Here is a 15,162-nt window from a genome sequence, read left to right on the forward strand (position 1 = left end):
GCGGGTGAGCGTCATGGCGACTTCTTTTCCGCTCCCAGTGACCCAGGACCTGTCCACGTTGCGTGCGAAGCTGCAGGGGCTGCTGCAGTTCCTGAGACAAGCCCTGTCCATTTCCAATGCACATACTGTAGACTTCTACACTGAGTCCGTGTGGAAGCAACTGGTCGACTTGCCCCCGGAGACCGTGCTGGGGGTGTTGAGGAGGTCAGCGGCGGAGACAGAAGCGGAAGCTCGGCCCCCCGAAGCGCGCCCCCTGGCGGAAGCCGAGATGGGATCAGGTGAATGGCAGGTGGGCGGGGCGAGCTGGGAGCCGAGAGACAGTCCGGCCCTCCGGAGTGTCTCCCTAGCGGAAGGAGAGCGGAAACAGGTGTACGGAGGGGCGGGCAAAGGCACGCGCTCTGGGCAGCGGAAGTGGGGTCAGGTTCGTGGCGGGGTGGGCCAGGTACGCACTTCCGGGTTATCTCTGTCGCCCTTCGGTGCGTGTTTATTTCCCAATTTAAAGAGACAGGAAATCGTGCCTGAGCCCTTCTTTGAGTAATTAAACAATTTTTTGAATGGAGGGAAACGAGGCGAACAGTGCTTTTAGTTTCCGCGTGGAAAGGGCCGAAGATAAATCGACCCTTAATGAAGTACATCAAGATAATTTCAAATAATGATAATGGCCAAGAAAAAAAATAAAAACATGTGATAGCGATTGTGTGAGGAGACTGCTTTAATTTAGGTGGTAAGAGGTAGGAGAAGGCGCCAGCCTGCAGTGGGTCACAGGAAAGGATTTCAGGAACTGCAGGATTCCGAGAGGCACACAAGTGCGGGACTGGTTGAAGTTCTGGAGAAAAGCCTGAGTGGCTAGAGCCAGGCATAGAGAAATGGCAGGTGTGGTCAGGGAGGTAGGCAGGGGCCGAATCACGCAGGGATCTCCCGTCCTTAGAAAGATCCTGGATTTTAAGTGTGATGGGAAACCTTTGGAACCATTTGGTCAATTTGGGGACTTGTAAGTTATATTTGAAAAAGATAATTTTAATAATTATCTGAAGAACAGGAGAATGGAGCGTAAGCTGAGAGAGCAGTTAGAATGCCATTTCTGTAGTACAAGAAGGGTGATTGTAACATCGAATCGGATGATAGTAGTGAAGACTCGGAATATGTACCACTTCACTTAAAAATTGTTTTTTTTTTTTTTTACACATACTTTATTGTCAAATTAGTTTCCACATAACACCCAGTGCTCTTCCCCACAGGTGCCCTCCTCCGTGCTCATCCCCCCTCCCCCCCACATCCATCAGTCCTCAGTTTTTGTCAGCATTCAAGAGTCTCTCATGGTTTGCCTCTCTCCCTTTCCCCCACCATTTCCCCCCTTCTTCTCTCCCTTGTTCCTCCGTCAAGTTCCTCCTAATCCTCCTATACGTGCAAACATATGATATTTGTCCTTCTCTGCCTGACTTATTTCACTCAGCATAACACCCTCAAGGTCCATCCATGTTGCTACACATGGCCAGATTTCATTGTTTCTCATTGCCATGTAGTATTCCATGGTATAGATAAACCACATCTTCTTGATCCATTCATCTGTTGATGGACACTTAGGCTCTTTCCATGTTTTAGCTATTGTGGAGAGTGCTGCTATGAACATTGGGGTACATGTGCTCCTATGCCTCAGCATTTCTGTATCCCTTGGGTAAATTCCTAGCAGTGCTATTGCTGGGTCATAAGGGAGTTCTATTGTTAGTTTCCTGAGGAACCTCCACACTGTTTTCCAGAGGGGCTGTACCAGTTTACATTCCCACCAACAGTGCAGGAGGGTGCCCGTTTCTCCACATCCTCGCCAGCATCTAGAGTTCTCTGATTTGCTCACTGAAAATTGTTTTTAAAGTATCTACTATGTGCCATGAATTTTTGTAGGCTCTGGGGTTTCTTGCCTTCTAGAAACCTAGATTCTACTAAGGTGAGTACATTTTAGAAGTTTAGTGATGACAGGACACCATCAGCCTTCTGGAATTTCTTCTGTTTGGCTACTACGCTTTCCCAACCTCACCCGTATTAGTGAACTTTATTCAACTGGGTGTTCTCCGAAATACAGAGTACCACTAGAGGGTCCTCCTGTAATAGGACTTGGTAAATACTGGTTTCTTTAAACTTACTGTTTATTGTTGAAAACTTACTCATCTCTTCAGTTTGCTCGCATAATACCCAGTACTCACCTAGTAACATGCCTTAAACGCTCAGTGTACGTTTGTTGAATGAATGAATGAATGAATGACGAATGGTAGCTTCCCAAAAGAGAAAAGAAACGGCAATTAAATATGAAGCCCAAGACTTTCATTTAGGTTTTCACACAATTGAAGAATTAGATTGTTTGCATATACTAATACTAATAATAATAATAAGATATTTGATATTTATTATTTACATTGTGTTAAGTGTTTTTTTGAATATTATCTCTTTTAACATTTATATCAGGCCTACAAGATGGATTCTGTTTTCCCTTCTTTGTGAAATTGCTACTTGAAGTAGTTTATCAGGGTCGCAGCAATGGAGATTCAGACCTGGGTGATCTGAGGTCTTCACTGTGATAAAAGTTTACTCTGATTTTTGTAAGAGTGAATTACAAAGGCTATTTATTACCAAAGGCAACATTTTTATGACATGACTACATTCCTTATTTTTTGTTTTGTTTTTGTTGTTTTCCCCTTTAAGAATGTAAGAATTGTTTTGTTAACTGCTGTATCCCTACTACAGTGCCCAGTCACTAAAGTGGTTAATAATTATTTGGCAAGTGAATGAATGAATGAATGAGTGACACCACTTGCTCATTCTCTTGGGCTAGGAATAACATACTACCATCTTTGGGGAAAACCTTACAACCAACTTTTAATTTATCCAACAACAGAGGAGTCTAGACTAGAATGTTCACTTTTGGGAAGTACCTGGCCCTGCATACTTTTATACAAAATATTTACTTGTGCAAATTGTCAGCTCTATTAAAAAGAATGAATTTTTATAATTCATGCTTGTAAGGGATATTAACTTTTGTTCATACAAAGATAAAAGATGGGCATTCTCTTTTTCACTATGTGAGGTGTGGGTGGTGTTTGTCGGCGAGAGAAAGAGTGAAAGAGCCCCAAGCTTCTTTCTGATCACCAGGCCGGCATCTCTGTCCTGTCGGTTTTGGTGTCTTTATTTAAAGATTCAACAACAACATGAGATCAGAAAAAGGAATTTTTACATTGGGAAGCTTTTTGTGATAACAAGTTTTTGATATTCTTGCAGAATTACCCCAGTCATAGTGAGGTTGAGTGAATTTTACAACTAAAGAAATAACAGGGTGCTCTTAGTGAAAAACAGGATAGCTTATATAGGTTAAGTTGTATATAGATAGGCTAGGAGTCATTATGTCTGGGTCTCAAGAGGATGAATGTTTTTGAACTGGTTTGTTTGTGGAAACCTATTTGATGCTGAATGTGTGAACACCATGGGGGCCCTAAATGTGTTAGCCTTTTGCTTTTGAGTTATGTTTTAACTACTCTTATCTATCCTCATCCCAGCCACCTGTAAGGGAGGGTGTTTGCAGAAGGTAGGCCTTAGGGAAGGGACTGCCATACATCACCAGTTAGAAGAAGGTGTAAGTGTTAACTTAAGTTCCGCCCCCATTTGTTCCTTAACTCTAAACTAGGCTCTTTGTCTTGGGGCCAGGCTCAATTGTCCATGATCTGCAAGGCCCATAGGAAGAGGCTTTTGACAATCATCCACAGAGCTTTCATCTAAAATCTCTTTTGTAAAGACAGGAATATGCTTTTCCTTATGAGGTATCTGTGTTCGGAATATTGGCCTGATCTGGAATATTGTGAGGCCTGGTCAATACCAGCAGGCTCATTTCCAACATGAGTCAGTAGTAGCAGAAAGAGATACCAGTTTTCATTTCTCACGGCAGGAGCTGTGCAAACACTGCCATTTCCTTGCTGTGACTGCCATCCAGCGAGGCCGGTGCGGCTCCCAGCACAGTATAAATTAGCAGTTAAATTTTTAGATTTCTGTATCAGATGTGATTCAAATTTGAGTTCTACCACTTACTATCTCTGTAACCTTGGGGAAGTTTGTTCATACTCTCAGCAAACACTTAGTGTCTACTGTGCGGCACACTTTTCTAGGAGGGAGGGAAATAGCAAATAAAATAAACAACAACCCCTGCCTTCATCTTGCTTGCATTGTAGAGGGAGGAGAGAGACAGTTTTTAATGCCACAGAAGGAAGGAACAGATAGAGGAAGTACAAGAGAAAAGTTTCTTTGCAATTTTAAATTGGTTGTTCCAGCAAGAATTCATGTAGATATCCCTGGAAAAGAAACCTAGAAAGGAGAAAAATGAGTCATGAAGCTATCTGGAGGTAAAGCATTCCAGACAGAACAAGAAGTGCAAAGGCCCTGATGTGAGAGCATGCATGGTGTGTTTAAGGAGCACCAAGGAGACTGGAATGGATTTCCATCAGGGACTCACATAAAGTGGGTTTTCTGCTAATTTCTTATGAGGAGTTACAAATAAACACAATTCCCATAGCTTCACTGAATTAGTGCACAGTGTGTAAAAGTACACCAGCAGATGTTTGGCCCAATCATTTGGTGTTTTATGAGACTCAAGTTGTTTCTGAAGATCCTCAGGGTAGCTATTTTAGTAGATTTCTCTTACTAGGTGATGTTATGGCCTGGTCAGAGTCCTGAAAGTTTCTTCTCTGTCCATCGAAAAAAAAAAAAAACATAGAGAAGAAAATTTTAATTCTCTAAAATAAAAAGGAAAGATATTGAAAATAACTATATTTTATGTACATAAATTACAAGTGTTATGGATTCATATGTTAGCATCCTAACCCCCCATTGTGACTATATTTGAAGATTGGGCCTTTTAGGAGGCAATTAAGGGGGAAGGGGGGGATGGGCATGGAGGAGGACACTTGTGGGGATGAGCACTGAGTGTTATGTGGAAACTAATTTGACAATAAACTATTTGTAAAAAAAATAAAATAAAATAAAATAATAATAAAATAAAAAAAAAAGGAGGCAATTAAGATTAAATGAGGTCAGTAAGGGTGGAGCCCTTAATCCCACAGGAAGAGGAAGAGACGTCAGGAGGGCACACACACAGAAAAATTGTATGAGGACACAGAATGCACCCATCTGCAAAGCCAAGGAAAGAAGTTTCCCCAGGAACGAACTCTGCCATCACCTCCGTCCTCCAGCTTCTAAAACTATGAGAAAATAAATTTCTGTTGTTTAAGCCACCCAGTCTGTTATATTTTGTTAGGACAGCCAGAGTAGACTAGTGCAATGGGCTTTGCAGACAGGACTGCCTCCACTTATTACTTTTGTTAACTTGGACTTCAACTCTTTGTACTTTGATTCCTTAGCTATAATAAGGATAATTATAGTGCCTATTTGATGGGGTACTATGAATGTAACATGAGTTAATACAATAATGCCTAACAAAAATTGGCAGTTAACCCACTCATTTATTTGACTAATGTTTGTTGAGTACCTTCTACCTACTAGGTTTTTTTTCTAGGCCCTACAGTTATGATATTGAATGCAGCAAAACTCCTGCCACATGGAGCTGATGTTTAAGTGATGGTAGATACATAGTAAGCCCAGTGTATGTATGGTGTGTGTGTGTATATATATATATATATATATAAACATAAATAAGAGAGATCAAGTGGCAGTCAATGCAACAAGGAAAAGCAAAGCATGGAAGGGGAAGTGAAGATGGTGGATGGTGTGGTGGAGAGAAATGCTATTTTAGATTGGGTGATTAGGGAAGTCTCCTCTAGCAAGATAAAATTTGAACAGAAACTTGGAGAAGCCCATCATGCAGCTAAATGGAGGAAGAGAGTTTTAGGCCATGTGAGGAACAGGTACTAGCTGGAGTATGCTGGGTGTGTTGAAAGCACAGAAGAATGGTCCAGGTGAGACTGGTAAAAGATAAGATTCTAGAAGTGGCCTGGGGTAACTTTATATAGGACTTTGTAGGCCATACTGCTTGTGTCCTCATCCCGGGGCTATGGGATGGAGCGCACACAGGGGTCCTCGCCAAGCACGGAATCTGCTTAAGATTCTTTCTCTCTCTCCTGCCCTGTTTGCATGCTCTCTCTTTAAAAATAAAAAAGATTTTGTGGGGGTTGTGATACGTGATTTATGTTTCAAAGGGATAACTGGCATCTGTGTGGAGAAGAGGCTATGAGAAGGGGAGGATGGAAGTGAAGAGCCTGAAATTAAGTCCTCCATTAAGAGCAACCTCGGGCTGCACGTAGCCCAGTTCCAGGAAAAGCTTCAGCTGAAGCCACCCTCAGGACCACCCTTGGATTAGCCAATCAAAAGAAATGTGTAACATTCCTGTGGTCTGAGTCAGGGCTGGGAACTGCAGGTAGTTACTCTGTACAAACTAGCCAATCACTCACCGCTTGCCTAAACCCCACGTAGGCCCTTTGAGCTCACCTTATAATTGGTCATTTTCAAAGGATTCTCAAAGGTCATGATTGGGTCCCGCCAAAAGTAACGGACGCCTCACGGATACTGAATGGTCAAAACTATAACCATGGGTGTTGTACAATTATGATTGGTGCTTATGTGAGTACAACGTGTGCACTGTAACACCCCTGTCCCTTACCCCATAAAAACCCTGCTCGCCATTGTTCGAGGCTTCTTGCTGCCGCTGCGCCGGTAGATGGGTGAGTTCAAGCTTGTAATAAAGACCCTTATGTACTTGCATTGGTGATGGCTCCTTAAGGGTCTCAGGGGACTCACAATTTGGGCACAACAGAAGCAAAAGACAAGATAGGAGGCTAATAAAATAACCTCAGGTAATGGCAACTTGAAGAGATCAGATAGTTTCTATAGCAATAACAATGATAAACAGTGGCCAGATTATGAAAAAACAACTACTGGAAGTTTTGGGAAAATGATGGAAGGTAGTTGAGAAGACTTACTCTAGAAGGTTTCTACTGATTGGGTAGGAACTGGGAGTTCATGGCTTTCTTTTGTGCTTCAAGCCCCCCTAGATCTGGCAGTGGAAAGCTGCGTCCTTACCAGATCAAGGTGTGATGACAAAGTTCAGAGAACAAAGCAGATAGAAATTTAAGGGGTATATTCTGGAAGCAGGATAGAACGGGCCGAGATCTAAGCTCCAAGCTCTGCCAAAATCCCTAGATGACTTCTAAGTTTAGAGGTCGCAGGCAGAGTCCAGCAAAATTACTGGCAAAACTAGAGGGTGGTAAACTTTTGAAAGAGAGCTTCTGACAGGATTTGCAAATTTACTGCACCTTTGAGGGAGTGTGTTCCCCGGAGTACACACAGCTTGGATGGCAAAGATCTGGAGCCTGATTGAATTCATTAATTCTAAAGGCAGAACTCAGGGCTAGTAGCACAAGTGGAAATTTAGGCAGGGGAGCCCTGGAAACAAAGGTAACTATAGATGGGGTGAACCCACAATCTGTGAAATCTACCCAAATCTTTGTCTGACTGCAAAACTGCACCAGTTCAGGAGTACCCTCAGGGAGCAGGCTCATAAATCAGCAATTGAGCAGAGACATCAGCTGCTTCATGCTGAAGGGAGATAGATTTCCCAGTTGGAGTTCAGACAAGTTAATTTCAACCATAACAAAACCTTTAGAAAAACAAAATAGATTCACTACAGCAAATTATCTGCAATTCTTCTTTTTAACCCAAACCACTAGATGTGCAAAGAAACAGGAAAGTGTGATTCATACTTAGCGGATTCCAAGTGAGCACTGATGCTGGATTTAAGTAGCTATGTTCACAGAATTAAAGAAAAGTGTGACCCAGGGGAAAAAGAATGACTTAATAGGAGCTGATCCTTGTTGAACTCAGGTGTTGAATTTAAGCAGCTATTATAAATATATTAAAAAAACTAGATGAAAATATACTCTAAGAATAATCTCTAAAAATTAAGGGAAGATATAGCATTAATGAATATTTAATTATATGACCTACCTCATAATTTTTTTTAACTGGAAAAGTACATACATATTGACACAATTACATTAATGTCATATATTGCTGCAAAGCAAGTGACTTAAAACTACACAATCTCACACAGTTTCTCCCATCCAGGACTTCTAGGAGCAGATTAATTGAGTAGATCTGGTTCGGGGTTGCATGGGGTTACAGCCAAGATGTCAGCTGGGCCGTAGTTGCTGAAGGCTTGATTGAAGCCAGTGGATTTGCCTCCATGTTGTCTGCCTCACACTGGTGGCTACTTGGTGCTGCCTGTTGGCATGAGGCCTCATTTCTTACCATGTGCATAGAAATTTTCATGTTTGCATGATGCTCTTGATTTTGTCTGTGCTCAGACATGAGTATGGAATTGTCATGGTCAAAGATCTTGTCTGATATTGGTGTACTCTGTCACTTCTATTCAGTAGTGGAGACTGTGACTTGTACGTTAGTGCCAGGCACTTATGAGCTGACATCTGTCTGTCACAGCTCTTTTATCTTTCGCAGAAGTAAAATTTTATCTGTTTTGCAGAGTTGTAGTAAAGATTAAAGATGATATAGTACCTAACACAGAACTGGAAATATAGCATGGGTACAATAAATTGTGGCTAATTGATGATGATGGTCGTGGTGATGAAACTGTATAGTGGTGATGGTATAGTTAAGTCTTTCTTTAGAAGAAATACATTGTCAGGAACTTCTGGATATGTGAATGTTCCATATAACAACTGTATTCTCTGCCATATTAACAAATGTCAGACTATTGTCATTGTCCACTGGCTTGTCTGTAGTTGCACCTACATTACTAACTATATACAAACTAAGTATAGTGTTTGCTTTTTTCACTGTTCTACTCAGCACCTTGAGCAGTTTCTGGCATATAGATGAGTGAAGTAAATTATTCTTAAAGACTGAAGTGAAGCATATATATACATATATATATATGCATTATAACACTACAATGAGTGTTACTGAAGGTACCCCTTCAAATGTGGTACTGAACTATACATCTTTTATTTCTGGTGTGATCTCTGTCTATATTATGTTTGTTAATTTTGTTTTTATGTATGACTTGGTCCAAGCATCTTAATTCGAGGAGATAGGAGTCAGTAACTATTTTTCCCCTTTGTGAAAATGTTGCGCTTCATTCAATACATTGCAAATTACAATAAGATACACTGAGAATTTGAAGGTAAAATCAGGACAGCATCACATCAGGTTAAAATTTCTAAAAGTCATTACTTGTATAGGTAAGGTTAACCATCTGCAGGAAAAAGCACTCGCTTTCAAATACTTTGCTGACTCAGGACAAAGGGGTTTCCTATATCTCATCTCAAGAGATAAGATTTTGTTATACCCCGTTCAAGCGAACTAGGCTGTGTCACTGGGAAGTAATGACTAAATGTATACATGTGTAACATTTGCAAATGAATCATCTCTTGGTCTTCAAAAATTTGTTGGTTTTCATGAAGTCTAGAAAATTCTTCCCAAAAAACAAGAAGGAAATGATATTCTGAGTTAGGGTAACCAAAATATTTTATGAAGTAGAAATAGATCTAGGTTACAGGGAAAGCTCAACCAATTATCAAGCTTGATTAAAATTTTCTTTAAGAATGTATGTCTTTATTTGTTCTAATGATAATTTTAAAATTAAGACTGTGTCCTAGCAAATGAATGATATGGGTTATTATTATAAATATATTTATCAATGTGTATTAATCAATTTATATTTTCATTTCTTATAACTTTGTTTAGAATCTGTTGGGGAAAACCTATTCAGCTCCCAGGAAATCTGGTGTCTATACGTGCAAAGCTGTCCTTAGTGACTGCCAAAGCCCAGGGCTGTTCTAAGACCCTGCCTGAGTAAGCCTCTAGGGCCTCTCTTGACTCTCCACTTCCAGCTTCTTGAGGCCATATGCTGCTTCTCCTGTTTCTTATTATTGTCACTCAAACAGTCCTTACCAGGATTGGATGCTGAGAATTGGTTCCATTTGGCGAGCATCTGTGTCATTAATTTACTGTCATTTTAATTGACCAACGCAGAAAGTGTATGCCTATGATAGGTTATTATTTTGTGGAGCTTTCTCTTAAAATATTTTTATTGCATCTTAATAGATTACATTCCTTCTTGGCCATCCTAAGTAGTTTTTAGTGGTGGTGGTGGTGGTGGTGGTGATTGTGGTATATTGACATTGTGTTCATGTTTAATTCAAAACACATGAAGCCAGAAAATGTGTTTGAAATAGAAAATGAGAAAACAAAAATAATTAGTGTCATCTGTTTTACTCTGCTGTGTTCAACTTTTATTCATTCACTTTCCTTATGTATTTCTCTGAACTGTGTTTTTCCTTTTTCAGTTTTTCTGGATCTTTTTAGGAGACCTCAAGTGTGGAAATAATATGACACTACAAGGTAGTGGCAAGTGTCAGCCCTCTGCCTGGGTTGCTACTTAATTATAATTAAAGGAGAGCAACAAAGCAAGCAAATCTGGGAACCCAGGGTAATTTGTCATCGTACTTTTCTTTCCTGATATATAGAAAGTGCTTTCACATTGTTCCTTCTAGATGAGACCATTTAGAACTTGAATTTATATTCTGGTTTTTAATATATCCTCCCCAATTTTTGCCCCTCTTGGCCCTGTATCTTTCCATAATTAAGATGCTCAGTACAAGAAAGTTCATGAAGATTTTTCTCCTCATTACATTTCACCCCTTTTTCCCCTCATTCCATTTAAATTATGCTTATCTTTAACTGGTCAGAATAAATTTGAATGCTTCCTATATGTTTGGATATTCATTTTATGTTGTTTATATACATTTTGTCAAATCATTAACCTTTCACTGAAAGCTTGCAGTTAATGGTAGCCTATCTTTATGGTCTATCATGATTTAGATTCTTTGCCTGGTTTGCAAAACACACACACACATAACCCAAACTCTGATTGCCTACATGGCTTTATAACTGCTAGAATCTTCCTTTATTTTTGTTTTATAACCTCATCACTTCAGTGGTTAAAGGGCTTCTCTACAAATGGCATTAACATTCTTCCTCTTACTCACGCTCACAATCTGTCAACTCTTCTCCCTCAATTTCTCTTGCATCTGCTCCTTCCCATTGCTGTAACAAATAATTAGTTTCCTCCTTTTTAAGTCTTGTGGCAGAATTTTAGCAATAACTTTGAGCTGTTATTCTTGCCTTCAGACTTTATATTTCAGTTGCCTTTCTATTCATACTGCTCTCCAGTTATCTTCCAGAATCATACTTCTGGTTCTGTCCTTCGTCTGCTTGAAAGCCATCAGTAGGTCTACATTTCCTGCAAAATAAAGCCCTTCACCTTCTGGCCTTATCACCTGTCTCCTCTTCAGCTGGAACCTCACTGTTAATATAAGCAAATAGGAGGTAGCATGGAAAGAATATGAGTTTTGTGGTCATCACTTTTAGTTTTGAATCCTGGCTCTGGTACTTTACTGCTGCGCTGTATAATTTTGTGCAAGTTGGTTCAGCTTTTGAGCCTTAGTGTTCCCATTGGAAAATGAGAATCATAGTTCCTGCCTGTTTAAAAGTAATTAAGATATATGTTAAAACCTATCATGTGAGTGGGCATTTAATAAATATTATTAATATTCACTATATTCTACTCTCCTTAGAGGTAAATTGGACTCAGTCAGAAGACCTGGATAATCTATCTCTAGGTCTGATTAGCTATGTGTCTTGAACAGACATTTAACTATAGGCCTTAGTTTTCTCATCTAAAAAATAACTGCCTGGGGTGTTCCTCAGTGGCTAAGGTGGAAAATAGCTACCTCTAGTCTCATGTGGCTTATCAAAATGTCTTACATGACCAACATTTCAGAATGGTATATTTAACATACAACTTATGCACACAAACACACATAAATCTGGAATTGTAGTTTCTCTTGGAAAAAAAAAAAACATCAGATCTGGCTATTTTGTTGCACATCTCTGTGTGGCAAAAATGCTCCCTTTATATCTTCAAGTGTTAGCTTCATCCCCTAGCAAGCTTCACCATCTGAAATAATTTCCCTGGACCCCCAAAGTACTGGAGATTATGACTCTTGGTTTGTGCCCTTCAGTCAGTTTTCTTATACCCCTGAAAGTGAATTTAGGAGTTTGTTTCCAGACAACCAAAAGTAGTTATGGATCACTTGACTAAAAGTTATCTAGGGTGGCTTTTAGTTCTCAAATCCTAGGGAATGTAATGATTTAAAATTTTTATCTCCAGACCTTATTAGTCCCTGCTGTTAAATCCTTGATCATGTTGAGGGCGTGAGTCAACCTGAGTCTTGAGATGGAAGACATATGCCCTGTCATTACTGGGTCATCCAAGTTAATAAATGTTTGAACTTCCTACATGATCTGACTCCAGATCAACTTTAATTATGAAAATGGCTGAAAGAATTTGATGTCAGTTCTCAGGTTTTTGGTTTGTTTTTCTTTTTTTAGTTCTCAGTTTTAAGATATGTTTTCAACCAAAGATGAAGGGAGGGGGCAGAAAGGAGTGGTATAGTATTATTAGTACTTCTCTTGCAGGGTATATGTCTCTCTATCCATATACCTTATACATCTGCTGCCTTGTTCCCTTAATGTGCCACGTATTTTTCCCCTCCCTCATTTTGTTCATGCAATCTTCTTTGCCCCACCTCAAATATTTAGTAACTATCCATTTCTCATCTTTTTTCAAAGCCGAAATCAAATTATACTACATTAATAACAAAACTAATTATTTGTATATTATTTTATTTCTACACTTATTAGTGCACTTAGCTTGTTGTGTTAGAATGACTTGCTTTTTTCGACCTTACCAGTATATGAGTTCTAGTCTCTAACATACAGTGAGCACCACAGAGTAGGTTCTCATTGTCTATGTGTTAAATTTATATAGCTACAGATAGAGTATAGGGGCATTCCAGTAGGTAGAGCAGTGTAAGCCAAAGGGTAAATATGGAAAACTATAAAACACGTTTGGAGACAGGAAAAGAGAGCAGAACATTTATAAATTTTTAAATAGTTAAGAATAAAGTCAGAAAAAATATTGCAGCCAGCTTCTGGAGACTAGACTGCTAAACTGTTTGGAATCATTCTTCAATGGCCACAATCACCTTTGTGATAGTCTAGAACTGAGGGATGGGCTTGGGACAAAATGAGGCAATGGAAATGCAAAGGAAGTGATAGTTTTAAAAGAATATGTACAGAGAAAATTGGTAGTTCTTGCTGATTGATATTTAGATGGGTTTAGGGAACTGGAGGAATCAAAGATAATTAAAAGAATCAAAGGTAATTCAAATAATGCATTTGGTTTTAGATATATTGTATTTAAGGTCATCCAAAAAGAGATATTTAAGTTTTCACATTCATTGCTGCTCAACCATTTATCTACCACTTCACATTTTTAGAATCAGTTTACTGAAGTTAATGAAATGCATAATGGAAAAAAAGTACAATTTTAAGAGAGAGGTATGACTTAATTTTAGTCTTTTAAAATGTCCTCTTAGTTATTAATTATGCTTATAATTACAGTGTACCTGGGACAAAGTTCTTTGTGTGTCCTGCCTCAAATAATAAACAAACTGGAAAGCCTTCTTTATTTTTGAAAGCGTGGAAACCTAGGTCCAAGTCAATGAGTAGAAAAGAAATATTGGTCTTCTCAGTAAGAGATCAATGGTACTGTTAGTTACTAAGATACTAACTTGTTGAGGCACTGTGGGTGGTAGAGACTGAAGCGGTGTTAAGAAATGACAGTCGAATAGGAAATGAGATGTCTGTGGTAGGAACAAGTGAACAGAGATTGATTTCAAAGCACTTATTGGTCAATATTTAAGTATCTTGTACAATTATAACACCAATTTTTAAACTTTTACAATCTGGAATTAATGTTGTATTTGGGCAATAAAATCATATTGGATTTATTTTTAAAATTTATTCTTAGAAAATATTTACAAATATTTATTTATTTACTTTTGAATACTTCTGATTTTAAATGTAGCTTTAAGTTGTTGGATTTCTAGTAATCTATCTTTTGGTTTTGGTTATTTTTTGAAAATAGAATTTTGGTAATAGAAAATTAAAACATAATAAACTTGAAACTCTACATGAGGTCTGTAAGGTCTGTAAGGCATAGTCAAGCTTGTAACCAAATTTCACATTAAATTTGGTGAGAAATATTATTAGTATTGTTATATTAGTATTAGTATATCAGTATTAGAATTCTCTCCAATACTTTAAAACTGATAGTACAATTGTAGTGCCTGGTGCTAACCACTGGGGTCCCAACATTGAGTAATTCTTGCTGTCATCCTGCCTAGAATGTGGAACCCTGGGTTGGCTCTTGGACTCCTATGTTGTGTCTCAAGTTGCAGCTCACTTGTCCCAAGTTGTGCCTTCATTCTAATGATGGAGGTCATTAGACTCTGTATTGAGATGCTATGTATGTGTGTGTATACATGGATGTGTGCACATCAGTGTGTAAATACTTAACATTAAATACTTGTGTACATATTCATGTGTATTTGTATGCATATATGTCTGTGTGTATTCTTTAACAGCATTATAAAATATGTATTTTCCTCCCATTTTATAGATAAATCGAATCTTAGAGAAGATAAATAAATTACTCATGGACACACAGGGATAGACAGTTTGATAAACAGAATTTAAACCTAGTTCTTGCTCATTCATTTACTCATCGAATACCTATGTGAGTACCAAGCATTATTCTAGGTTCTGAGGAATCAGTAATGAATAAAAATCTGTGTCTTTTAGGTCTATGCTCAAATGTCACCATTTCAGTGAAAATTTTTCTGATAATTCTGTTTAAAACTGCAACGACATTCAACCCTTACCCTCTCTGATCTTTTATTTATTTATTATTTCACAGCATTTACCACCATCTGACATAGCAAGTAATATCTAAGAGGACACAGAGTTAAAAACAAGTGCAGAGGCCTGAGTAAGCACATCCTATATGGCATCTCAGAATTCCCACTGGGGATTTCTGTGCCCCTGGAATCCTCATTGATCATTTGTTGTCCAAATGCTTTGTAAATGCTGACACATGTCCCATAACTGAATCTCAAATTAGATTTATTGAGGTTCAGTCATTACCTTGCACACAGAAAATACCTTGGAATTGTTGATCCTTTTATCAGG

General features: G+C 38.7%; 1 protein-coding gene across 2 annotated transcripts in view; it reads left to right on the forward strand.

Annotated features, from left to right (window-relative positions):
• METTL25 (methyltransferase like 25) overlaps positions 1–15,162 on the forward strand; it is a 100,134-nt gene continuing 84,972 nt past the window's right edge. For both annotated transcript variants that reach the window (XM_039223992.1, XM_039223993.1), the window contains exon 1: positions 1–278. In XM_039223992.1, the coding sequence (XP_039079923.1) occupies positions 14–278 (265 nt within the window). In that variant the 5' untranslated portion in view covers positions 1–13. The remainder of the gene's footprint in view (positions 279–15,162) is intronic.

Source organism: Hyaena hyaena, unplaced genomic scaffold, assembly GCF_003009895.1.
Source record: "Hyaena hyaena isolate Hyena2069 unplaced genomic scaffold, ASM300989v1 scaffold_1515, whole genome shotgun sequence".
Classification (NCBI taxonomy): Eukaryota; Metazoa; Chordata; class Mammalia; order Carnivora; family Hyaenidae; genus Hyaena; species Hyaena hyaena.